The 27,819-nt window shown below is 42.9% G+C and overlaps 1 protein-coding gene across 2 annotated transcripts in view; it reads right to left on the bottom strand.

Annotated features, from left to right (window-relative positions):
* The window catches only part of ATP7B (ATPase copper transporting beta), a 40,037-nt gene extending 12,650 nt beyond the window's left edge, over nucleotides 1–27,387 (bottom strand). Inside the window, exons 1-15 of one of the 2 annotated variants that reach the window (XM_074982617.1) lie at nucleotides 26,205–27,387; nucleotides 21,396–21,665; nucleotides 20,497–20,660; nucleotides 19,504–19,665; nucleotides 14,291–14,367; nucleotides 13,751–13,925; nucleotides 12,475–12,708; nucleotides 12,014–12,105; nucleotides 11,727–11,854; nucleotides 9,915–10,069; nucleotides 9,567–9,701; nucleotides 8,382–8,576; nucleotides 7,189–7,371; nucleotides 2,422–2,620; nucleotides 1,226–1,363 (exon numbers count right to left, since the gene is read on the bottom strand). In XM_074982617.1, coding sequence (XP_074838718.1) covers nucleotides 1,226–1,363; nucleotides 2,422–2,620; nucleotides 7,189–7,371; nucleotides 8,382–8,576; nucleotides 9,567–9,701; nucleotides 9,915–10,069; nucleotides 11,727–11,854; nucleotides 12,014–12,105; nucleotides 12,475–12,708; nucleotides 13,751–13,925; nucleotides 14,291–14,367; nucleotides 19,504–19,665; nucleotides 20,497–20,660; nucleotides 21,396–21,665; nucleotides 26,205–27,387 — 3,490 coding nt within the window. The remainder of the gene's footprint in view (nucleotides 1–1,225; nucleotides 1,364–2,421; nucleotides 2,621–7,188; nucleotides 7,372–8,381; nucleotides 8,577–9,566; nucleotides 9,702–9,914; nucleotides 10,070–11,726; nucleotides 11,855–12,013; nucleotides 12,106–12,474; nucleotides 12,709–13,750; nucleotides 13,926–14,290; nucleotides 14,368–19,503; nucleotides 19,666–20,496; nucleotides 20,661–21,395; nucleotides 21,666–26,204) is intronic. The other variant, XM_074982610.1, reaches the window with a different exon arrangement.
* Between the last annotated feature and the right edge of the window lie 432 nt (nucleotides 27,388–27,819).

Below are 27,819 nucleotides of genomic sequence, written 5' to 3'. Positions count from 1 at the left end.
ATTGCAGTCTGTATTGGTAGTTGAATCGTGTCTATCAAGGACCATTTTTATAAGTCCTATGTTATGGAGAAAAACAGTAATAAGGCAAGAATGGGGATGGGACAGCAGTGTGAGAGTGTGTGATCTTTAAATGGCAGCTCCAGCCACCGAAAGTCCCTCATTTTCATGGTGCTTATAAAATAAATAAATAAAAAGGGTCATTCAGTTCAGCTGAACCTACTAAAGGTTGAACTTCTCTAGTCTGGCACCCTCGGAATCTGACCAGTGCTGAATGAGAGAATTTGCCAAACCACAGGAGATCAATATTGTCTAGCACATGACCAACACTTCCACTGCTTACTGGGCTCTTAGAAGACATTTAGGAGAAAATTAGAGCTAACTAACAGCACAGAACACTGAGAGCCAGGACTGGTGGCTTTAAACAAACTTTATGGGCCTGCAGGAAACTTGGCCACATCCATGATGAGAGGACATCTGATGAACTAAAGTCATGCTGCATCATGGATGTTGCCAGACCAGAGAGTGCTGGATTACAAAGGTTCAAACTGTACTGATAATGGGCAGCAGGCTGAAAAGCAGACATGTTCTCAAGAACATCTTTATGCGGGCAACAGGATCAGACCAGAATTATTAGTTAATATTTATGTAATAAAGCCCAGAGGCTTCCTGTGAGAGTCACAGGACCAATGAGTGTTAGACACTGAACAAACATAAGTGTCAGACACATGAATTACAATCCATTATTATTATTATGTATTTGTCCTGTGGCAATACTCAGGATCAGAGTGATGGACCAGGGCCACACTGTGCTACACACAAGACCCAGAGAGTTTGCAATCTCATCCAGCTTTCACACTGTGTTTCAATAATATAAAGGATGCTCATGTTCAACCATAGAACGCTGTGATAAGAGATGTACTAGGTCACCTTGGGATCTTTCAGAGAACAATGGGAACACAGGAAGGAAGCAAGTTTGCAGCACCACTTTTCAGACTAGTGATACCAGCCAAAAGAAGGCTCAGAAATTTCTATTTATAAATTACAGCTATTTTGCAGAGCGAACATTTTACACACTTAGCATTCACAAGTTATGGCCAGAAAGTAAAGAGCCTCCTCACTCTAACTTAGACAAACACCTGTAAAATAAATAATTGATATGGGTTCAAGCAGGGCTAACGTGACGTGTTTATAGTTTTACTGAGTCATTTCAAAGAATTTTAATTACCATCTATAGCCACCAGTATGGCTGTCTGTCCTTTCATTTCATGACCTGTCATTGCATCATTAACATCACTAGATATGAGCAAGCCATTCCGTCTCATCCATTCGCGATTACCAATCAGTACCGAGTACATCACAGGGGCTGGTTCACCTGTGGTAAACAGAAACAAAAACCAGGAGGAACTTAGATAACATCCATAAGACAAAGGGGGCGGGGGGAAATCAGCAACACACTTAAAAGAGCCCACACTAGAAGTAAAAAACCTTCAAAAACAGACCTCAGCATTAAACAGCAAAACCTGAACTCACGCAACCCTGACATTATCAGACTGGGTCTGAACAGAGATTGGGAATAGTTAGCTCAGTACAAAGAGTAATGTTCCCTCTTTTGGTATCCACACCTTCTCATCAACTGTTAGGAGTGAACCACATCCACCCAGATTGAATTGACCTTGTTAGCACTGGTCCTCCACATAGTAATGTAATACTCTCATTTTTCAATGTGTAATATCCCTATCAGACTGAAGCTTTCACTGATAACGTGGCTTCCAGCTCACTAAAGCTTATGCTGAAATAAATAAGTCAGTCTTTACTTTGCCACTGGACTTCTCGTTGTTCCTGCCTTTTATTAATAAACTCAAGCTTAATAAAGAGGTTAAGAAGTGACATGATCACAATCTTTCAATACCAACATGGAGAACAATTGTTTGATATTGGGCTTGTCAACCTAGCAGACAGAGGTATAAACGGGATCCAAAGGCTAGAAGTTGAACTAAAAGTCAGCCTAGATACAAGGCATGCATTTCAACAGTGAGGACAAACACACATATAGTATCGAATCCCACAATGCACTGCACATATTAAAGGGGAAGTTACCCAACATTTCGAGACCACATATCCTTTGCTATCTAGATATGGAATGTTCATCTTTGGGCTTTCAGATGTTCACCATTTATCAAAAATAATCGTGAGGGTTTTCTTTTACTTTGCAATTACAGTGGTGGGAGCCACAAAGAAGTCCCCAAAGAGCCGCACGACATTCCGGAGCCACTGGTTGCAGACCCCTGCTCTAACATAAGCCCACCTTCCCTGCTGCAGGAAGCAAGTTCTAACTGTTTATAACTATTGTACAGTGCCTAGTACTGTTGATCTGACAAACCTCTCCTTGCAATTGGCTAGCCACTTTGAGGGCAGACGTACCATCAGGTCCAGAGACCGGGACTGATGAACTGTGTCCCAGCGAAGTAGTGATGACATTACTCTGGTAAGCGTTCTGCTCATTCAGGGTGCACTCGCTCTGGCCCAGTATGGCTTCAATGCTGCGGACTTTACAGCTGATCCCACAACCTGGGACTGCCTGAAAATCAGTGCAGTACCCCAGGCTCTCTGTGCCTAGTTCCTGCAAGCATAACAAATAATTACGTGTAACACACTTTTGAGTCATCCCAGGGGCAAATTTAGAATTAACAAAAGAAAGTTTTTCTTCATAGTAGGCCTGTGGAACTCCTTGCCAGAGGATGTTGTGAAGACCAGGACTTTCACAGGGTTCAAAAAAGCACTACATAACTTCATGAAGGTTAGGTCCATCAATAGCTATTAGCCAGAGTGGGTAGGACCAGTGTCCCTAGCCTCCATCAGAGGCTGGAAATGGATCACAAGAGAGGGATCACTTGACGATGACCTGTTCTGTTCATGCTCCCTGGGGCATCTGGCATTGGCCAGTGTTGGAAGACAGGATACTGGGCGAAATGGATCTTTGGTTTGACCCAGTAAGGCTGTCTGTATGTTTTTAAAATGATGCACAAACTTTAGCTATTTATTCTCAAAACACTACAGAAAAGCTGGTCTCCTCCTCCTTTTTGAGAGAGGTAACAGAAAGCAAAGTCAAGTGACTTCCTGGAAGTCACATGCAGCATCAGTGCCAGAATGGGGCCTAGAAGCCCGAAGTGACCGGTTCTCAGTGCTATGATCAGACTTCTAGAAACAGGGCTCGCCATGCCAGGTCAGATCAGTGGTCCATCTATTCCAGTGATCCAACACTAAGGGTGGACAACAACAGATTCTGCAGAAAGAAAAACAAAATTCCATAATGGAAAATCTACACATAAATAAATACCAGGAATCCACATGGCTACCTCATCTCCCAGACACGACAGTCTATATACCTTATAGCTTTCTAATTCAATCTCTATTCCACCCCTACAACATGCTGCCTCCTGGAAGAACCAACTTTCAATGATGCCTGCAGGCAACTGGTTGTAACAGATTCTGAGCCCTTTTTTTTTTTTGCAAAAAAAAAAGACTACAGTTAGAATCACAGAACAGTAGAAGTGGACCTCGAGAGATCATCGAGTCCAGCCCCCTGCCCTCACAGCAGGACCAAGTACTGTCTAAACCATTCCTGACAGATGTCTACCTAACCTGCTCTTGAATATCTCTAGAGATGGAGATTCTACCACCTCCCTAGGTAAATTATTCCAGTGTTTAACTACCCTGACAGTTACAAAGTTTTTCCTAATGCCTAATCTAAACCTCCCTTGCTGCAGTTTAAGCCCATTGCATCTTGTCCTATCCTCAGAGGCCAAGAAGAACAATTTTTATCCCTTCTCCTTGTAACACTCTTTAGGTACTTGTAAACCGCTATCATGATGTTATTTAATTTAATTCGTTAAAAGCTACTTGATTTGACCACGGGATTGAGAAACAGCTGGTCTTTGGTGCTCTTTTCAAGACTTTAATCTCTTATAACACTCCTTATTGTTGAATGAGAATGGGGTATGTCTACCCAAGTTAAAGAATGGGCTGTGTAATGGGATGAATACCTCACAGAGGCCCTGAACAGGTTACTAGGATACTAAAAAGCCAATTACGTTACCTGACTGCACCTGTAGGGACAGGCAGGCTGAACTGATCATGAAGCCCAGCAGGACAGGAGCCGGCTGGAGCATAACAGAAAGGAAGTTTGTAGCAGACAGGAGTAGCTTGGAGAGAGTCTGAAATCACTCTCTGGGAACCCAGATAGTGAGGATGCAGCCAGGGCTAGGAGGAGAATGAGCTCTGGGATCCTAGTGTGGAAGGGAGGATCAGAGAAAGCACAGAGAAAGAGCCCAAGAAAGACTGAGTGGGAAGGATCCCAGAATCCCGGAGAAACAGCAGCAAGTGGGACCGTGCCAGATTTCGACGGCTGGTTAGAAGGTCCTTGGGGGTTGGAACCTGATGTAGTGGGAGGGCCTCGATATGCTTATCAAGTACTGGCAAGGTAGCATGAGTCTGAAGAAGCGAACAAGGACATTAGAAAGGCCTGAGGCCAGGGCCTGAGACCTACTGAGGCCAGAGTCCTGACATAAGGTCTTGGAATGATATGTTGGATGTTGGTTTGTTCAACTTTGTTACCCCAAAAGAGAAGGACACAAATATCGTGACCTGGCTGAGGGCTGAATTACAAAAATGGGACTGCACTTGGGGAGAGAGCTTCCCAGCCACGCCTGACCCCCGCGAGGTGCTTCAGCTGTGAGTGCACCATTTCACAGGTTGCTACAGCCATTTTTTTTATTACTCTACTTTTATAAAAAGGGGAAAAAATAGTCAAATTATAAAGCTAATGGACCCAGATAATTTCCAAGGTAGTCACTGAATTCAACTGAGTGACCTCTGACCTACTAAGTAGGCTAAAGGAAGGTTAGAAATGCCAGTGAATATACTGCAAATATATGCAAAGAGGTAAGGGCCATACATGCAAGCTATGATCAGATGAGGAGTGAGACACGTGATATTATGTAAGTGATTCACCCACGAGAAACGGAATATTCAAAACCAGGAGAAGACGGCTCAATAACCAGAGAACAGTCCTTTTAAAAAAATATATGAGGCAGCTACCCAGACCATTACCAGCCAGAAACACCTTCTTCCAAGTAGGCATTTTAATTTTCTAAGCTTTCCCACGTAACAATTTATATTAGATGTGTTACATAGTCATATTCCTTCCAAATTTATCTTTTCATAAGTCAGCTACCTCTGGCCAATAGCACTGTGGCTTTTCTGTAAGCATAAGGCTTCCTTTTTTCGCTTTGGTTATGTTCTCCTGAAGTATTTGGGGAACATAGGCCATAGATAGCATTTGTTCATTGGCATATGTAGGGTAACCTCGGAGACTAACCGCCAATGCATTTGTTAAACTGGGCTCACAGGTCATGTGATACTTGGGTTTATTAAAAATCTTTCTGGCTAAATTTGGTGATCAAGTGAGTAACAGAACTGGCTACTGCCAAGCAATGTGCAGGAAGGGACTACACACCATTCCACCTGTCCATAATCCAATTCCACTACCCTTCCATGATCCAGGTACCCATTCTATTAGGTGGCTAGTTTATATTAGGTGGCCAGTGCCCAAACATCATTACCATTATCATCATTGCACCTAGAATTGCCAACCATGATTCAGGGCCCATGATATCAGATGCTGTAACAAACATCGTGAGAGGTGTCCCCCGCCCTGAAGGCATTATGGTATAAATAACCGATCAAGGGTGAGAGGTGAAGTGCCTTGCCCATGGTCACATGGAAGATCAGTGGCAGAAACTGAATCAAAACTCATCTCTGAACGCTCAACTCAGTGCTCTTCCCACTACACTGTACACCTTCTTCAGCTGTAAAAGTCCCCTGCCTATAGCTAAATTACTCATTATTAAAAGGCATCAAAGGCTTGGCTGGAATAAATCCTGCACTGCAACCAGAAGCTCACCAAACTCAGGCTAATCAGCAAGAAAAAGCAGATGTCAGATGAACTGGTCTATTATTAAAAAGACTGGTGGTCAGCCAAACAAAGTTTAAAATCTGAAAGCGACAGCAAGAATGACCTAGCAGATCTTAACTCCCATGGTTGGGTGCATGTACAGTAAAACCCTGACTTGGCGCAGGCTGCATTCCTGGGCAACCAAACATAAGTCAAATTTCATGCAAGTCAGGATGGGCAAAGAGCTAGCCCAGGCAGTGGGGAGCCCTGCCACCTTCGAGTCCCCCCAGGCTGGGACTATGAGTGGCAGAGGAGCTTGGCAGCCACAGCGAAGATGGTGGCAGCTTTGTGCGCCTGCTGGCTGGTGCGGCAGTACTGCTCTTGGTGCTCACCCTGCTGCTGCTGCCACCCCGGTCCATGGCTTCGTGATTCCAGGCGCCTGTTGGCTAGCACGGCAGCGCTGCTTGCGGCACTCACCCTGCTGCTCTCGTAGCCCTGTCCACAGGAGCAGGGCAGTGACAGCAGCTGGGTTAGCGCTGCGAGAAGTGCTGCCACGTGAGCCAGGAAACACACAGAGCTGCCACCATCTTCACCGCAGCTGCCAACCCCCTGCAGTTTTCAGATGGGCAGCAGCAAGCGGAGCGGGGCCAAGGGTGCAGTAGGGCATGGCAGGAGGGGTGGCCAGGGCGTGCTGTGGGGGTGCAGCAGGGCCTGGGGGACGGGCTCAGCAGCTGGGCAGTAATTATTGATTTTGACTCGCATTATTCCAAGAAAAGCACAAGTCGAAATCATGTAAGTTGGGGGTCTGCTGTAACATCCTGCAAGTCCTTAGGTTAATTACTATCTGACACAGCTGGAACTGTGATCTGCTACAATGCAACAGGACTAACACATAGGCAGGCAGGGAGCAATGTTCGCTGTCGACATGAGGAGCCTAGTCACAATCAGGAATGGAAAGTGGAAATCCCAGGTCAAAATCACTCTTTAAAAAGCGGCTAGAAGATCGGGCTTGACATTTCCTGACCACCACCACCAGGCCAGGCACCACGTTCCCAGCGATGCTCATAAATCTGCCTCTTCTAAGTGCAACTGCTCATGATCTGATTTAAAGTCCTAATGGTTTGTAAAGATGGCAGGTCTCACTGTGAAGCCAGGTTTATCCAGCTGTGTCTGGCTTATTGAGTGCAATACTGTTGCTCACACAGATATTCTTGGGCAGGGTTTGAAGTACATACCTCTTTGCAGTATTTAGTGACAGCCATTCCTAAGGGATGCTCGCTGCTGGCTTCTGCCGTGCCAACAATTGCAAGCACCTTCTTTACAGGCAGCGTAGCTGTAGCCCCGAGCAAGAGCATCCTCATGACTTGAGGAACACCATAGGTGATGGTCCCAGTTTTATCAAACATCACAGTCTTTATCTGCAAGAAATAACATCTTTCAGTTCCTGCTGTAATATTAAATCCAAGCAAAGTGAGTATGCGAATGGCTGGAAAGAACTCTTCACACTACACCTAGCATGTGTCTCTGTTCAAGTGCATGTGTGGTTGAGAAGTAAAACCAATTAACGCTCCTTCATTAATATTCTGCTTTCTAAACACATGCCACATGCAAAATTAACACATCATTAGCAATCAGCCTTCTCTGCCAGTATAAAAAAAGGGAATAATCCACATAAGTGACAGGTATCTGTACCATGAACTGGCCAGTACTCCAAGTCTACTTAATTTTCTTTTCCTTATGTGTGTGACTATCATTAAAATATCAGCATTTTCCTCATCTTGGTAGCTTAGACAATGTGGCTATTTCCTATTTTAAGTATCAGTAAAACAGGTATTTCAGGTATTACTGTATAATAATTAGTTACAAGTGTTGCAATTTTAATAGTGAACACAGTACACAAAGTTCGTGAAATGCCTCTTCAAACTCATCTGACAACACCTAAAGTATCAAATCCTGGCACCTATTTTCTGCTTTCAACCTGAGAGGAAGAGTTTTTAGGTGCTGGTCTGAAAACCAATGAGCAGCAACATTTGTATGGTACTTTAAAGCAGTTCAGACATGCACTCATTAAATTTCACAAGATTCCGGCAACACAGTCAGGGAAATACTTGTACTAATCCCTTTGATAGTAAAGGTTAGGGAATAAAGGTGAAAGTGACTTGGAGCAAGGTCATACAGCAAGCCAGCAGCCAAGGTGGGATGAGAAGTCATGATCTGCTGGCTCTCAGCCCTTTGCTATGACTATTAAGGCACTCTGCCTCTCTCTGCGATTCCAAAAAGAACCTATCTTCAAAATGTTAAGAACACTGCCCTATTTTTTAAAACAGTCTTTTCCCATAAAGTAATTAGAATTTGCTGGGAAAATTTGTTCTATGTGGCAACCAATAAAAATGGTATTACTACAACACTTCTGCAACGTGGTATTAACCTTGTGGGCCATTTCCAGAGGTTTTCCGCCTTTGATGAGAATACCATTCTGGGCAGCAACTCCTGTGCCCACCATCACAGCTGTTGGCGTAGCCAAGCCCAAGGAACAGGGGCATGCAATACACAGGACTGTGATTGAGGTTTGAAATGCAAACCTCAATACTACCTCAGCTTTTGAGAGGTGTTTGTTCTGATGCTGCAAGAAAAAAAAAATAGAATGATATGTTTGCAATGCATCCAGTTAAGTAATCAGCTTAATCTGCAGCAAGGAAGATTGAGGTTAGACATTAGGAGAAGCTTTCTAAATCTAAGGGTAATTAGGCTCTGGAATAGGCTTCAAAGGGAGGTCACGGCGTCACCATCTCTGTCAGCTTGTAAAAACAAGTTGTACAAACATCTGTCAGGATCTAGGTGTTTTTGGTCCTGCCTCAGCGCAGGGAGCTTGACTTCATTACTTCTTCAGCTCCCTCCCAGCCCTACATTTCTATGCTGGGCTCCCATTGGGGCTGGAGAGGAGGGATCCTACATCAGCTTGGGAGAATCTGAAGCTGGGTTCCATAGTCAATGATAGCCAACTCATCCACTGGCGCTACACTTCCATATCCACATGGGCCCCCTAAAATTCTGCTTATACCCAACTGCATTTGAGATTTACCCCTTGGAGCAGTAAGCATTGCAAATATGAAACCACTGCTGTGTGGACTGGTTGCCGGATGCTAATACAATCCACTGTGGTTTCCACTCCACTCCATAGGATGAGTGTATCATCATCACCAGGATGCACAGCCTCTCCCAATCTGTGAGCCTGGCAGCACAGTTTATACTTCCTAAACATAAACCAATATGCATTTGTCTTCTACAGACCAGATCCACGATCAGCAGGAGTGCAGACAGTTTTCAGCCTGCCAGCAGTTCCTCGGTTATCCTTGAAATCCAGCCACTGGCCCATATTCATCCCTGTTATCTCTCCACTGTTGTCAGAATCCCGTGCAGAAATAGAGGTGGGCTGACAAATCTGTTGAGGCTGGCCAAAAATTAACTACCAAAACATATTCAGGTACACAGAAACCTAATGCAACCACGTTAAGAGTGTTTGGCACCTGGCAGTTTCCCTTTGGAAACTACAAAAGCTACATTACTAACACTGCTGTCAAGAGCAAATATTGTGACCGATGGCAATACTTACAGGAAAGTATTTCTGAACAACATCAAAGTTTACAAAACCAATTGTGATCCACGCTAGTAACGTCACTGTTGAAATGATGATGATAAATGGAACAAAATATCCACTAAATTTATCTGCCAGTTGCTGGATGGGTGCCTATAAAACCAAAACACAAAGACACTTGTTTTATGATTACAATGAAAAATATAAGCACAGAGTGGACATGATAACATCTACTAGCCCGTATTTCACAGGTGAGTTTGTTTTTATTTTTCCAAAACCCTTTTCTTGTTGATCCTAAAACAAATATCTCAAGAGCCAAAGCCTTTACATACATTTACATACGAAGTGCAAGATTTTTATTTTTACCTTCGACATCTGAGCTTCTTCTACCAATTTCACAATTTGTGCCAGGGTGGTGTCAGATCCAACATGAGTTGCATTAACTAGAACCGATCCATGCACGTTTATAGAACCTGCAATCACTGTGCTCCCAGGTTTTTTAGTTACTGGCATAGCTTCCCCTAGGACAAAAGAGCAATCGCGTGAGGACAACTACTTAAGTAGCCAGGGAGCATAGCTACATAAAGGTGGATATTGTGCTACATGCTGGATAATAATTCAGTTTTGAACCATAATTGGAACGACTGGGTTTTTCTAAGCCTGTATCACTTTTCAGGAAAATGTTTTCCTTATTCACTTTCACAGCAGGAGCCTCGGCAACCACACACTGCCACATTCTTCTTCACTTTGTCATTTGCTTCCCTCTGTGGGTCTGATCCAAAGCCCACGGGGTTCATTCCATTAACTCCAAAGTGCTTTGGATCAGACACCAGAGCAGAACCTACCTGCTGTTTGGCAAGGGGCTGCTGATTCTGAAAGTTAGTGATTCCCATTCTAGTCCCTTGGGGGGTCCTAATCAGGACTATTTCACCCCCAACACATACTAATAATTAATAGGGACTCTCTTTGAGCTACTATGGGGCTGTCAGCTGTTGCTTAGTCTGTTTATGACTAGCACCAGTTCTGCCTATTGTTTATTTTTAATGCCTTGAACAGACATGTTCCAGTGTACTGAAGTGACTTCTGATCCCAGCCACTTATAAAGATCAGACTCCGCTAGTTCAAAAGTGCCTCAGCTGCAATCTTGAGACAAATGCGCTAGACAAATACTCTTGTTTGTTTTAACTATGCCCCTCACCTACGGAAGTGACCATGCATCACATGACCTCTGTCACTCTGCTCAGGGCTCCGCAGATAGCTGGAACGAAGTAGAACAATACTGTAACAAGCCTCTGATCATCTCAGACTTCACTGTGCTGTGCTGCATGGTCCCTTAGAACAGCATGTGATTAATTGGGATGGAATTCAGATTGTCATGTTCCAAAAGTTCGCTAAAGTGAATTAATAGATAATCCCGTTAGCAATAGTCCTACGAGCACACGATCTGAGACACTTCTTGGCCTTTGTGTAAAATACACATGGGGAGAAAGGAAGGCTCCTTGGCCTTTCATTTCAGTAGTTTGGAGAGAGATTAGCTTAGCAAATGCCTCTGTCTTGACATGACAGTTTCTTATATGGAAATATCATGAAGTAGAATAAATTCTGGTGAGCACAGCAAATGTCAGGCTGTAATGCTCTCCTTTTATCTTGCTCCACTGCTGAATGCCTTGGGTTGTCCTTCTCAAACCCACACATGCACTTCCCGATGGATCTGAGATGTTGTCCTCTTCATCAATTCTTTGGTTAATTTTAAAAATCCCACCATTTTTGCAAATATGTTCCAGAGATAACGTCCTCCAGGCGCTCAGCACCTTTTAGAACTCAGACAAGTGCGTCTAAAACCTACTGTCTGGAAATCCAAGAGATACTGCTTGTAGCCGAGCAATAGATGTCATGGTGGTCATAACTGATTAGAGGCATGTAGTCCAGATCCAATCTTCCCAAAAGTCCAGCGTAACGAGATATCAGGGTTTGATTCAGGCGGGTATAAAGGCTAGTCCCACAAAGTAGTCTGAATTGTATTAGAACTTTCCCAAAGCTAAGGGGAGTGGTTATTTCAAATAAGGAATTTTGGTTCAAGCCCTACCACTATTCAGAATGAACACGGGGAAGAAGCGTGACCGATTTAAGAAGGGGATCCAGCAGCCTGCTAACTTTGCAAAACATAATGAAAATTACCGGTAATGAGAGATTCATCTGCCATTGAGATGCCCTCAATGACTTTTCCATCAACTGGGAACTTCCCACCAGGGACAACCTTTACAATGTCACCTCGCTGAACCAGTTCGACAGCCACCTGCTCCTCCCTGTAAGAAGCACCCAATTATGAGAAATAAACAATGTGATCCATCCCATGAATAGGAACAAAAATGCTTTCATCAGTAATGGCTTCAGATCTAGTCAGCTAAAACCGGGAGGCTGGAGAGCTTTTGGGAGGGTGGGCAAGGGTGGGAAACAATATATACCTGATGACGGAGTGGTCATATCCAAGAGTCACTATGGTAGCTTCAGTAGCTTGGAGAGAGATTAGCTTAGCAAGTGCTTCTGATGTTTTACTCTATGAAAACAATGGCGACAAATGCTTGAGGATTTGGTCCAAAAAAGATATTACCTTACCCATCAAACATCTCACATTTTGACTAGACGTGCATAGGTGGCTGGACTTGAGGACCTCTAGAGATCCCTTCCATACCCACATTTTTAGGATCCTGTGCGTACACTTAACAGAGTAACCCATAAGGCTCTCAAAACTAGGACGTAGACCACACTGATAGGGGCCTTTCTGGCATGCAAAGTACATCTAAGCAGAGAGAAAGCCGTGCTAGTCTATATACTATCAAAACAAAAAAAGCAGTTTCTGTTCAGAGAGATCCTATATTATTTTCATCATTACTATACATAAGTATTTAATGTGTAGACTGGTTACCTTCGCTATATGTTCAAGCCATCTCCCAAGAGCAATGAATACAAACAACATGGGAGGTGTGTCAAAGAATGTGACAGGGCTTTCTTCTGCCTTTTCAGCGATAGCCACCACCAAGATCACACAAGAGTATATATAAGCAATAGTTGTGGCCAGCACAATCAGTACATCCATATTGGCTGTTTTGTGCTTCAGTGATTTGTAGGCTTGGACATAAAAGTACCATCCACCAAGGAACTGTCAGTGAAAGTATATACAAATGGGTATTAAATCACAGCAATACAAGCAGGGCATATCCAGAACAGATTACACTAAAGAGTTGTAAACACTGCAGCTGATATTAATGAGCCAGATTCTTGACTTGCATGGGTTAGATCATAGTGCAACTTCAAATGGGGTTGTCTTATACTGTAAACCCTTGTCTTTTTGTTCTTTTCGTACTGTGCTTCAGACATGGGGTACCCTGTCTATGCTGGGGCCCCTTACCTGCTGCTGATATACAAATTAAAAATAATGGAGTCACTCTTGATATACATCAATGTGTGTGACAGAGAACTAGGTCATTAAATAGAAATAGAAATGTTCTAAATGGTTAGATGTAATCACATGTCACAGCAGGACTGTGAGGAAATGCTTTAAGACCCCACTACAACTGAAAACAAATTCAGCGGGGAAAAAGTATCTGAATCTCACTACTAAGTCTGTTTCACCCACCCACCCAAACTCCCCCATCATTTCTGTCTTGCTCTTCTTTTATCTTACTTTCTTTTCTCTTCTCTATCCTCACCCCCCCCACCGGTTTGGCTTCACCCTTTCACTGCTCTGTGTTGTACACGTCCCTCCTTCATTCTCTCACAGGACACTGCAGCAGTTAAACTGGCCTGTGAGGTTGGAAGGTCAGTATTATTATCCCTTTACTACAGTGTGGAGGGAAACTGAAGCACAAAGATGAGGTGACTTGACCAAGGTCTCACAGTGACTCCATGATCAAGAGCTGAGCTCAGGACCTTATCCATGTATACAGGTACTAACACAACTTGGGCACTATCTATATAGAAAGACACACATACACCTATTAAATCACACTTGCACAATACATTATTTGTAACTATCAATATCCATTTAACATGGCCACCTTATCCCCTACATCCTGTGTGTACTGGGGATGGATGAAATCCAATAAGGCTTTTCAATCTATGATTCTTATTCTTATTATGATGAAATCAGATGAGGTAAGGGGCCAATGAAAGGAAATACCCAAGAAATACTGTTCACATACCTGCACCAACGTGCACAACACAAAGAAGACAAGATTTAAAATAGATAATCCAGGAATCAAATTTTGTTCCAGCACCATAGTGCCATGCTGTTGGCCACCAGGTATCAGCATATAAATCATTAAGATTAAGACAGGGATTCCAAACACAAGGCTGCACAAGAAAGATTTCCTCCACCTGAAAAGTAGAAGTAGTGAATCCTAGTATTAGAGGGTGCTTCGGTAGTCTGGGGCCAAACACGGCACATGTAGACCTCCCTGGCTTAGCTGAAGGCTTTCAGTCCTGGGCAGAACAGTCTCCAATTCATTGCTTCTTCCCAGGGCTTAAACACTTCGGTTTAAGAAGCTCCTCTGTCACCTGCATGTTGCAGGTACGTAACTCCCTACTAGCAAACACTGAAAGGTAATGCAAATGGACGTAAGTGTATCTGGACTGAACTGCAAATGACTAATTAAGTGCCTCTTAAATAGGCCATGCACAAGCATAAGCCAAATTTACCCTTACGCTTGTGGAGACCCTCTCTTTGTTACACTCATACTTACTGTTTTATTTCCTTTTTGTGATCCAAATTATGAGCATTGGGATCTCTCTTGGCCAAGGAAGCATGAAAACCAATTTCCTTTCCATTGAAAAAACAGAACAAAAGAAAGAGTTAAGATAATTGAGATGTATTATGTACAACAGATGAAAACCCTTCTCGAAAAAGGATATATAAATTTCAGATCAGAAAAGTCAGAACGGGGCCAGCTCCACATCTTGGTGAAAGCCTCCTTTTTATTTATTTACAGTGCCTGCCAAAGTGAGAGGCGTTCAGATCATGACGCCGATGATGGTGGAGAAGACAAAACATCAGTGGTAAGGTACCTCTATCATTACACACGCCTACAGTCATAACAAATCAAACATCTTGGGTTTGATGGTGGACACAGTTTGGATCTTGAAGGACTGATATTACTTCCCCTCAGACTTCACTGAGGAAACATTTAAAATAAATGCACTAGAACACCAGAGTTACAAACTGACCTGTCAAGTATACACCTCATTTGGAACTGGAAATAAACAATCAGGCAGGAACAAACACCCATGCACTCAGAAGTAATATATCACAGTGCTAACTGAAACATAAGCTAAAAAACAAATAAAGGGAAAGCAGCATTTTAATTCTGCAGTGTCAAGTTTCACCGCTGTAGTAAAACCATGTACAATTATCAGCTTCTGAAAGAACAACCATAATGTTTTTTTCAGCATTATGAACAATCTCCATTCCCAAGGTGTTTGTGACTCTGAGGTTTTACTGCACTAAAAAAAAAAAGATAAATAAAAACATTACCTGGAGGGTGAGACCCTGGTAAGTCTATGAACCTCAATAAGTTCTCCTTAATGGTACAGTGCTGGAGGTATGTGTCAAGCCACCACAGAAAGCAACAAGAACGAGAATGGGACTGCCTTTCCATGTGCTTCTACACTGGGCCCTAACTCTCATCTCACAGAGCTGGAAGGAACAACCTGGACAGGTCATCAAGTTCAATCCCTTGCACTCACAGCAGGACCTATCACCATCCCTAACAATTTTTTTAAGCCTGTCCCAGACTCCTGAAAGGCCCCAGGAAGGCTTGAATTCATAACCCTAGAGTTACAAGCCTAATGCTCTAACACCTGAGCTATCCATGCCCAACTCTGGGTGGAACTTTGCAGGGCTACTGGAATAAAAATGCCACCACTGTTAGCCCAAGTCCATTTACACATGGTCACTGGCATTACCTGAGAAGCCAGTGGTAGGGTTTGCTTTACAGAACCACAACCACCTTTATCTGTAACTCCCATGATTTACATGGCAACTCACTGTCAGGCTGTACCAACAGCACAGCACAGCAATGTTCTCTGAAGAAATACCCTAGAGCACAAAATGAATTTAACTGATTTTGGTACAATCTGTTTCCCTACCATAGTACTGTCTGCCATACACTTCATGCAGAAAAGTTACACTCCCTTCCCCGCCCCTACAGAAAATGAAAAGCATCACTAGCAAAACAGGTATGATGATATTGCAGTTGGTAACAGGTTTTATGGTGCCAAGCTGGTATTATTTTCTTTAGAGGCATATTACAAGAGGTTATGCTGTAAGAGCCTGCTCTGAACATCTATTGTTTCGCACGCTAAGTATTACTAGGGAAGTCCATTCCAGTAAATATTAAGGTGGAACAGAACTTCAGAATTACAAACGCCTCAGGAACGGAGGTTGTTCACATGAAACTCTACCTCAAAGCAGCACGCTGGAACCCCTATACTCACCACCATCGTGTAATTATGATATGTTTAGTACACAGGGTGCCTTGTGAGGTAACATTTCAAAAGTCTTGATCTGCTAACATTGATATCCTGTTGGATTGTATGCGCTATCACAGTATGCAGGGGTGAAAGTACTTTAAATTTCATACAGGTACCGTCAGACTGCAACCTCACCTTTGTGGGGAGGTTCAGGACAGGAGGTTGCGTGGAGTGTGCTGGGAGGGTTGTGATACAACAGTACACTCATCCCTCATTTAAGAGTGTTAAGAAACTGCAAATGGCTTCTTTAACAGCTACATGCAGCTTGGAACTGCCCAGCTGGTAACCTTTAACAAATCTAAGGGGACCCATTGGTTGGGAATCCCTGCTCCGCATACATACACGACATCCTATTTCTGGTGCCCAACTATTCGAACACATCAGAAAAGAACCTAAACTCAACTGGTTTATGTCACGTTACAAGCCCTTGAATGAACCGGAGACTTTTACATGTATTTTAATGGGAGTTTAGTGTCGCTCTGAGGAGTTTTTGCCTACGAGCAGAAATGTGGGAACCAGTTGCGCTCATATAGCGAGGGATGCGTGTAACTGTAAGAAATGTAAGTGGGGGCTGGAGTGGGGGAGTGCGCATGGGGGTGGGCGAGGGGCCGCTCAGGTCAGAAGGTTAGGGAGGGGAGCTCGGGGCGACAACTGCACTGCCCAGCATTGGAACCCCAGGGCTGGCCAAGGCAGCAGGGATCGTGCAGCCGAGCTACCCATTGCTCAAGGACTGGAGCCTGGCTACACTATGGCTGCACTGCCTATAGGCTATGGATGCTGGCATGGGGCCATGAAGACCAGGCCACTGGAAGGTGCCAATCACCAAACACGGGTACGGTTTCTGGAAATCAAAGTATACTATATCCACTGGGTCTCCCCTGTCTGCATGTTTGTTAACCCCTTCAAAGAACTCTAACAGATTAGTAAGACAAGATTTCCCTCTGCAGAAACCATGCTGACTTTTGCCCATCAAATTATGTTCTTCTATGTGCCTGACAATTTTATTCTTTACTGTTGTTTAAATTAATTTGCCCAGAACTGACATTAAACTTACCAGTCTGTAATTGCCAGGGTCACCTCTAGAGCCCTTTTTAAATAGCGGTGTCACATTAGCTATCTTCCAGTCTTTAGGTACGGAAGCTGAGCCAAAGGACAGGTTATAAACTAGTGTTAATAGTTCTGCAATTTCCTGCTGTCCTGGAAACTGTCATCCCCAACATCCTCAGCTGTGAATACTGAAGCAAAGAAATCATTTAGTCTCTCCTCAATGGCTTCATCGTCCTTGATTACTCCTTTTGTATTTGTATCGTCTAGGGGATCCACTGGTTTTTTAGCAGGCTTCCTGCTTCTAATGTATTGAAAAAACATTTTGTTCTTACTTTCTGAGCTTCTGGCTAGCTGTTCCTCAAAATCTTTTTTGGCTTTCCTTCTTACAGTTTACACTTAATTTGGTAGTGTTTACGTTCTTTTCTATTTACCTCACTAGGATTTGCCTTCCACCTTTTGAAAGATGCCTTTTTATCTCTCACTGCCTGTTTTACATGGATGTTAACCATTGGTGGCTCTTTTTTCGGTCTCTCAGTATGTTTTTTAATTTGGGGTATACATTTAAGTTGGGCCTCTGTTATAGCATCTTTGAAAAGCTTCTATGTAGCTTGCAGGGTTTTTGTTCTAGTCACTCTGGCCTCTAATTTCTGTTTAACTAACCTCCTTATTTTTGCATAATTCCCCCTTTTGAAATTAAATGCCAGAAATACAATATGATGGGGGCTAATTTAGTTACAACTAATCAGGAAAGAGTACTTGGAGTCATCATGGATAGTTCTCTGAAAACATCCACACAGATTGCAGCAGCAGTCAAAAAAGCAAACAGGGTGTTAGGAATCATTAAAATAGGGATAGCGCATAAGACAGAGAATATCTTATTGCCCTTATATAAAACCATGGTACACCCATACCTTGAGTATTGAGTACAGGTGTGGTTACCTCATCTTAAAAAAGATATACTGGCATTAGAAAAGGTTCAGAAAAGGGCAACTAAAAGGTTAGGGGTTTGGAACAAGTCCCATATGAAGAGAGATTACTTTTCATCTTAGAAAAGAGGAGACTAAGAGGGTATATGATAGAGGCATATAAAATTATGAGTGGTGTGGAGAAAGCGAACAAGAAAAAATTATTTACTTGAACTCATAAGAACTAGGGGACACCAAATGAAATTAATGGGTAGCAGGTTTAAAACAAATAGAAGGAAATTCTCCTTCACACAGCGCACAGTCAAGCTGTGGAACTCCGTGCCAGAAGAGGCTGTGAAGGCTAGGACTATAAAAGGGTTTAAAAAAGAGCTAGGTAAATTCATGGAGGTTAGGTCCATTCTTGGCTATTAGCCAGAATAGGTAATGAATGGCAAGAGAGAGATTGTATCTGTTCAGTTCACTCTCTCTGGGGCACCTGGGATTGGCCACTGTTGGCAAACAGGATACTGGGCAAGATGGACCTTTGGTCTGACCCAGTATGGTCATTCTTATGTTAGATCACTCACATAACACAGCTGGATGTGTCCCTTTCTGTAGATGTCGGTGTAAGTGCAGTATCTGCCAGGGGTTTGTGGCTTGAAAGGCATCCCAGTGTGAGAGGGACACCCCAGACTGGTGGGGAAAAGGAATCCGTGATCCCAGAGTCCAGGCTGCATCCTGAGAACACATCATCAGCTTGTAAGTCTGAAATGTTCTTTCAAAAGCTTACAAGTGATCACTGATTTAATACACCACTGAAACTTTAATATGCAAAAGAAAAATTCTTTTAATTATCTTAATTTTAATTTAAAAGAAACGAGCACTGAACATTTCTTTACTTTGTTAAATCCTTTTTAAACATCTTTTTTATGGTTATTTTTATTTTCTAGTAATTTAACATTAGTACTGTTGACTTGTGGGGCTTTTTGTCTCTGCTGCTGCCTGACTGAGAATTTCCGGTTCCCAATGAGCTCTGTGGTTGACCAGTCACTTCATATCTCTAGAGTTGGTAATGGACGTTCTACCGTACATTGGCATTTATCCGGGTTTAGTGCCTTTCCGCTGCACAGCTGCTCTCAGAGTCTCTAGGTGGCACTAGAGAGCAATTTAAGGAAACATTCTGTCGGCCTGAACTGCGGTTCAGGGAATACATGAGGCAGTAACAGAGGGGTGCATCACACTTTCACCAGGTATTAATCCTTTTAAAATGCACTGAAAACAGTTAATGTCCCTGAAGGTTACCCTTTGAAATATGTAGTCCGCACTGACCTTACACATTAGGCTTTGGCCCATACAGGAAAGTGTACTTTATCTAAAGCTGCAAAGGCCTTTAAATACTTTTAGTTGTGTCCATTTGTTTTAACATCACTGTACATTTATTTATGTATTTAGAGTGCACTATTTTAATAACTTACCTCAACAATTTGTATAATATCTCGAGGTCCAATAATTTCAGGATCAAACTGGATGTGCGCTTTGCTGGTAGCAAGCGCTACAGAGGCATACAAGATGCCATTTGTTCTCGTTAGTTTGGATTCAATATTGTGAACACAGGAAGCACAAGTCATCCCGGTAATCTGCACAGAAGATTTGCAAAGGCAGTTAGTGGTAGCTACAATGGAGAGCAACCTGCAGTGGGCCTGGAAACAGACGGGGGAGAACCACGGAATCAGCCTTTCTTTCAGAAGCTGGAAATCGAGCATAGTAGGATTTAATCCTTTATAAACCATTTCCAAAGTTTACATAGAAATCTGAGATCTGTACACGATGCTTCAGCTGTTATTATTAAAGCCCTGGGCAGATACACACATTTCGATCCGCATTCAGGCTGGAACAATTAACTTGCATCAACCCATGCTCAATATATGCCACCTTTCACCCCATCTCATTTTTAGAGCTAGGGACCTAAAACTCAATTCAATTGGTTGACTGGTTAAACACAAGGTTTAACCAGTTTAAATGGGTTGGAAGGGGCAGTTAGGGATACTGCTCCAGGCAAGCTGGACTAGAGTAGCCCCCCTGCCGTGAACACAAGCTGCTCCAGCTGGGATGTAATACCCCCACTCAAGGCAAACTCGATCAGGGACTGCTCTGGGCCAGCTGAAGTGTCACTGCCTATGGCGATGATGTGGGTGGCGGGGTCACTCCAGCACTTCTGGCGCAGGCCTTCTTCGTAGAAGCTTCTTGCATTTGCAAAGAGACATTCCTGTCAAACTTGAATAGTAACAGGTAGCTGAGGTAGTCTGTATTCTATCAAAACAAAACAGCAGTCATGTAGCACTTTAAAAGCTAACAAAATTATTTATTAGGTGATGAGCTTTCGTGGGACAGACCCGCTTCTTCAGATCACATGAGTCAAACTTGTACACCTAGCCCAAAAACTTTGCATTCCTATCTATGACACTCACAATAAGCTCTATATTGCCATCTGTACCAGTATGATCTTCTATGATGGTAGCACTGAAGCCCAAGTTCTGGATCAGCTGCGCTATTTCAAGAGGCTGAACGCTCTCTGGCTTGTACTTTATCTCTGCTTTTCCTGCCATCAGTGCTACTAGCACTGAAACGATACCTGCAACGGAAGCAATTGGTTTTTATTAGCTATCGGACCTCCTTTGAGGCACACATAATACAACTGACAATCAAGGAGCACACCAATAATAGAATGCATGGACACCAAGTGGCTTTCATCACTCTCCCCACTCTAGTCTTTTGCCAGGAGCATACTGACAAGGTAGGACAAAAGCTTCCATTACTGAAGATACATATTCTTCCCTTTAAATTTATTCACCCACTTCCCACGAGCATTGGAAGACTATAACAATCAGACTGGAATCTCTTTGGGGTAGGGGCTGCATCTTACTATGGGTCTATCCATCACCTATCACTACTATCCAGTATATCCACCAACTGGCTTAGTCACTGACAGACTGAATATCATAGTGTGACTAGATCACTGTGAGCACATAATTATGATAATAAGAGTATTAATTACACCTAACCTCAAGAACACATGTAAACACATACAACAACAAGGTTTAGGAGACAGCACAGTGGACTGGGACACAGGAAAACTGGTTTCAATTCTGGGCTGTGCCACTACCTTGCTGAGTGACTTTGGGCAAGTCGCTTCCCTTGCAGGAGGTGCTTTAGTTTCCCCATCTGTCAAGTGGGGATGATATGGATCATTTTGAGATCTACTGATATTAAGAACTAGCTATTATGACTGGCAGAATGCAGCATCTTTCACATCCAGAAGATCCCAAAGTACTTTTAAGATCTTCTATAAGTATGCGAGGCAGCTCACCGTCTTCTTTCTGCAGATTTCTTTCAATGTTCGACACACATGATGCGCAGGTCATGCCTGTGATCTGCATAAAGCACTTCTCTGTTGTTGCCGCATGAGGCAGCTTTGGATTCATGAGGTAAGAATTCTTTGGCTGGGCATCGGACATGTAGCCTTGATGGGATGATTCAGGAACATTTTCTGTTCTCTGGGAAGCAGACTCCAAAGCATTAGGCTGAATTGCAGCATCTCCGAAAAAAGTGTGATCCACATATTCCCCAGTGGCGGTATCTTGAATATACAGAACAAACAGAATTAAGCCCAGTTAGCAGAACATGATAAAATTTTTCCAAGACGCAAACTGGAAACACATTTAACAGAAACATCCAATGTTTTTCAAATGACGGGACGACTCTTTGCCCTGTGATCTTGGCTTTCTGAGTTATGGAACTTGTTACTTTTGGGCAAACTACCAACACTGTAAGAACGATCCCTTCCTATCTGTCTGCTCGATGCTATTAATATCTAGGCAGAGGGCGACTTCATGGCAGTTAAAGCAATTGGAGAATGCAGCCCAGTTACATGTTCATATGGTCCTCATCTACCTCCCTTCAGGACTCCAGCAGCATCTGATCTCTAGCCAGGATTAGAACAGAAGTGCATCTCTCAGCAGGTAGTCCAGATGCTGCTTCATAAACTTAGCAGCAAGTATTGGTGTGCAAGTGTATATGCTTGATCTTGAGAGATACAAGAACCTACAATTCAAACTTCAGTCAAAGGTACTATCAATACTTAGCATCCCTCCAATTCAGGCCAAATAGGGTCAATTTTTCTACTCAATAGGCACTAAGTAAGCTACCTCTGTAGAATACCCATATGGAGATGCCCCAACCCCAGCCCGACCTACAGTTTAACTTTCTACCCTAGGCCAGGGAGCACTTGAAGGAACTGCTCCAGTTATCTAGGGCATGGGAAGCCTCTGTACCCACAGCCCACACCAAGACCTACCTGCAATCTTTGATGCTAGAACTACTGATGTCACCTTCTAACTGGCTGCTTTTTGCCACTGTCTTACATTCAAATGCAAATGGGAGAACATGGTGCAAGGGCAGTGGAAAGAGCAGAGACTGAGAAGTGGAACTGTTGGATTGAGATTGAATAACATATTGAATGACTTTACTGCTTATTTCCTTGCATTTTACAACTCATGTGGATGTGGAAATGAATAAGTAAATTGCTATAAGCATACCCTCACCTCTCCATTCCCCTGTGCTCTCCACCCCGGACCAGTTTGTTAAAATATTGCTAAAAATACAGACCATCTTTCTTGTCCTCATTCTCTGTTCGTGTTACCTTTAAAAGTCGGGTTATTTTGTGAGAGGGGTGTGAGCCTTTTTCATTATTTTTAACTTATTTTGCTAATGTGTCACAAACTAATTATGCAAAATATTTCGAGCCAGAAACATTTAAAATACAAACAAAATAGTCTTAGGGTATGTCTAGACTAGACATAGTGGTCAACCATACATGCAATTTTAGCTATGACAATTGCGTAGCTAAAACTGACTTATCACCTACGTGTTCCATGTATTGCTTTGTTTATTTTTTTGTGGTTAAATTTATCTGTCCTTCAAAAACTTCGCAAAATTTAAGAGATCTCTAATACAAGTTAAGCCATTACATAGAAAGGTAATTTTATTTCTGGTCCATAATTTAACAGATGTAAGCCTAACTGCTATATCTACATAGTTCCCTTGAAAATAAAGAAATCAACAGGCTTCCTCCTAATGTTTGATATTTTAACTCTACTTTATATTTTAATATGCTCCAATAAATAAAGTGATATGGTCACAGTGACTTTGTAAAATATGGAGTAATTAAATATCTAGCGATAAATCCATAAAGTGCTATCCTCAGAATGACTTCAAATGTTAAAATGCAAGATATTTTCCTAGGACATGTGAATTCCCAAGACGCTCCGCAGTTAAAAAATGCTCTCTGATTTGTCCAGTGAAAAGAGTATGATTTTGTCTCAAGCCCTTGAACAGGAGTTTCTATCATTTGGGAAGTACCCGTGTGAGGCATGAAATATTTCTCTCTGCCTTCACTTTTTTTTTTTTTTTTTGGGTGGGGGGGGTGTTTTAAAATTCTTGGTCATCTCTGAAAGGTGATTATGCCCTTTATTATGTAACTAAAGCTGCTGTAATAGTTTCTCTCTATCATAAATGCTTTGGATACTTGTGCAATTGCTACACAAAGTTGAATAATCAATGCAGTAATTGCATATAAAGAATTTTCCTCTAAAATGTGTGTGCATTTATACGAAGCACTTTTTTTCTGTCAGTCAGCCTGTGCTCAGCTACTTAATGTCTTTATGCAGAAAAGTATTAAACTCGATAAAAATTTGATCTCTAAAAGCATATTACAAATTTATTCTTCTGTCACTCAGATTTTGCAGACATGTTCACTAGATTTTATGTGGAATTGCACTACATGCATTTCCCTCTGAAAACAAGGAAAAATTGTGAAAGCTGCATTTAGTCATTTAATTCTAATAGCCCCAATTTAATTTTTTTAAACCTCACTTTCTCAACTCCCCCAAATTGCTGATAGTGCCAAAAATAAGACCTGGAGATGGGACAAAACAAAAAAGGGGTAAAACGTATTTTACTAAAATGTTTGTTCCCTAGATATCTTATTTATACTCACACAAGCTTAACGGCTAGAGGGGAGAAGAGTGGAAATCTGTTTCAGTGCAGTGAAGCTTGTATGTTTCTTATTAAAAGCCACTATATTAGTTTTGACTGCACAACATAACTTAAACCAAGCACCCAGAAACCAACTACTCCAAGATAGGCCCAAAAAAGCCAATACACTCATCCCTCCCTATACGAGCGCAAGTGGTTCCCAACTTCCTGCTCGTATGAAAAAATGCATAAGAGGGACACTAAATTCCCATTAAAATACAGGTAAAAGTCTCTGATTGGTTCCAAGTGCTCATAATTTGGCGAAGGAGTGGCAGCATGTGGCGGTGCTTTTGAAAGGTAAATGAAGTGAACTTTGGGTTGTGGCGGTTGGAGAGGGTTAAAGGCTGGGGGAAATTTGGGGCCATGAGTGGGAAGGAAGGTTAAAACCTGGTCGTGGGTTGGGTCTGTGTGATGGCTGGCGTTAAGGCTGTAGTGGGTTGGGTCTGTGGGGCGGGTGGGGGAGTTCAGGCTGCAGCGGGTTTGGACCGTGGGGCGGGTGGGGGGGTTCAGGCTGCGGCAGATTGGGTCTGTGAGGCCAGCACGGTTTCAGGCTGCAGTGGGTTGGGGCAATGGGGCAGGCGGGGGTGGTGGGAAAGGCTGCATCAGGTTGGGGCCGCGGAGCCAGTAGGGTGTTACGGCTGCTGCAGGTTGGGTCTGCAGGGTCAGTGGGGGTGGGTCAGGCTGCACTGGGTTGGGTCGGTGGGGCCGGCGGGGGATTCAGGCTGCAGTAGGTCAGGTCTGTGGGGCCAGCAGGGGATTCAGGCTGTGGCGGGTTGGGTCTGTGGGGCCGGCAGGGGGTTCAGGCTGCGGCAGGTCGGGTCTGTGGGGCTGGCAGGGGGTTCAGGCTGCGGCAGGTTGGGTCTGTGGGGAAGGAGAGTAAGGCTCGTATTAGCAGCGGGAAGTTCACTCATCTAGGGAACAAAAGTAGGTATGTGTGTCTCTCATTGTAGTGAGTACTTTTGTAAGTAAAGTACTCATTTAATGAGTGTAACAGAACACCACTGGTCATTACTCACAGCCCCCAACTCAGACCACTGCAATGCATCATTAAAGACCTACAACCTATCCTAAATCAGGATGCCACACTCCAGAAGGCCCTAGGTGACAGGCCTGTTCTCTCCTACAGACAACCTCCCAAACTTATGAGGATTCTCACTAGCAACCACAGGCTATACCATAATACTACTAATCCTGAACTTTTCCTTGCAGCAAACCCCGTTGCCAACTTTGTCCATATTTCTATTCTGGAGACACCATCACTGGACCTAACCAGGTTATTCACAGAATCATGGGCACAGTCTCATGTTCCTCAACTAAAATCATATATGCCATCATGTGCCAGCAATGCCCACATACCCTGTATATAGGACAGACTGCAAACACTCTTTGACAAAGAATGAATGGACACAGAACAGATGTCAAAAAACTCCAAACACACACACCTGTCGGCCAGGACTTTAATGGAGTGGACCATTGTGTTAAAGACCTGAAAGTCTGTGTTCTACTGAAAAGGGACTTTAACAGCCATCTACAGAGGGAATGCTCAGAACTAACAAATTCGACATTTTAACACATGGTTTGAACAGGGACAGCCGTAACCTGACCCATTATAAAGGACTCTTTTATGTACTTTAATTTTTTTATCTAACTCTTAACTTCCCCACCCCACACACCCGCAGTCCATCTGCTCTTCTAGTTTGTCAACCATGATGACAATTTTTGGACCTCTGTGCTGTATATATTGAGTCTGTTCTGGTATGGGTATGATCTGAAGAAGCGGGTCTGTCCCATGAAAGCTCATCACCTAATAAATTATTTTATAGCCTTTAAAGTGCTACTGGACTGCTTTTTGGTTTTGATAACTTAAAACAACTCTTTGGCCCGACAATGTACTCACTTTCATATGGAAATGAATAATTTTTCAGAATGAAATTCTGTAGCTTGTATAATACAGAGCAAGAGCCTCACAGTGGTCCTTCCTAGTCTTAAAAAAATACCCCACCACCCCATCCATCAATTTTAAAAGCACTTCTTAAATTTTTTCTCCCGCCTTACAACATTACCTATAGAAAACACACAATACCTGTGAGAATGGAAGCATCAAATCCCATGTCTTCTATAGCACCTCTCAACTCTTCCGAGTTAGTTACAGCTGAATCATAGCATATGGTTCCAGTCCTTTCAGCTAAGGAAACGGATATATGTTGTACACCTTTCCTGTGAGACACTGTACCTTCTATGGACTGTACACATGAATTACAGGTCATTCCGTCAATACTAAGTACAGCTGTGCCAGTCAGTTGATGTGCAGAGGGGGTGCTATGAAACGGAGGTGCTGAAAATGCTGCCTTTGATAAAAGCTCCCCATTACTTGCCTCCATTCCATTAGGGAGGGATACTTTAAAGTTACCAGGTGGAAGGGCCTCAATGGCTTGTTGCAAAGATACCAGGGTAATGACGTTTGGGTTAAAATGCACAACAGCATTTTTGTGTTCCAATGACACTTCAATCCTTTGCACTCCTGGAAGATCTGGTATATTCCCTTCAATGTTTTTGACACAGGACTTGCAATGCATCCCTTCTATTCCTAGGGTCACAGTTGTACTATTCACTTTGCTCACCACTGGCTCTGCATGGCTATTGTTCAGGATGGGAGGAGATTTCTTTGTGCTTGTCTGCAAAAGTTCCAGGTCACCTATACTGAGCTTTAACGGAGCTAGCTTGGTCCTAATAGTGCTTTCATACCCCATGTTATCGATGTGGTTTTTGAGGACTTCTGGTTGAATGATGTGAGGCTGGTAAGCAATGAGTGCTTCTTGGTTACTGAGGGAGACTTTGATTCTCAGCACACCGTGTAGCTTTCCCATCTTTCCTTCAATGGTGCTGACACAAGATTGGCATGTCATACCTTCCACCCGCAGCTTAACTAGCGCTTCTACCGAGGTCGTCGATCTCATGGATGATGCTGTATTTCTTCCTTCTGCTATACTGGCATCAAAGCCCATGTCTCCAATTTCCTGGCAAATCTCTTGGGGACCTATTTCTGACTCCATATATTTCACAACAGCATTGTTCTGTTCAAGGGAGACCTTGGTGCTCACAATGCCCTTCACCTTGGAAATTCTGCCCTCTATGGACTGCACACAAGCCTGGCAAGTCATACCCAAAATACTGACTATGATGATGCTCGTTTGAGATGACAGAGGGGGCACATTTTCAGTGCTCTTCTCATAGCCCATGTTGTCGAAGGCAAAATTCTGCTTCATGGTTGATTCCCATCCACAACTAGCAGGGGAGCTAGAGTTAGACAAAGGCTGAAACAGAAGAACAAAATAAAATAGGTGTAACTTCTGAATTCTGAAACAGCAATATTCTACAGAGTTAGTAAGTGCTAATAAGTTAATGGATGCCACTAAAATGCACAGCAATATTAATTAAAACAGTAATTTAAGGAGAAGCTGAGCCTCTAGCAGAGATTTTTAAAATATTCACTAGATGCAAATGTGAAGTAATCTACAAGCCCTCGGCATGTTTATTTAAAATGAAAGCTCTCCCAGGTCACTGAACATATGCTTTCACTACAGCTCTGTTCCCTATGGTATTATTTAACACACTTAATGATTTGTTTTGAAGGGATGTTTTGAAGACTCATTTGCTCTCCGAACCTATGAGAATTCCCAAACAGCCATCCCCTTGTT

This window comes from Carettochelys insculpta, chromosome 1 (assembly GCF_033958435.1).
Source record: "Carettochelys insculpta isolate YL-2023 chromosome 1, ASM3395843v1, whole genome shotgun sequence".
Lineage (NCBI taxonomy): Eukaryota > Metazoa > Chordata > Testudines > Carettochelyidae > Carettochelys > Carettochelys insculpta.
Note: the sequence above shows the minus strand (reverse complement) of the source record. Positions and strands in the feature narration are given on the sequence as shown.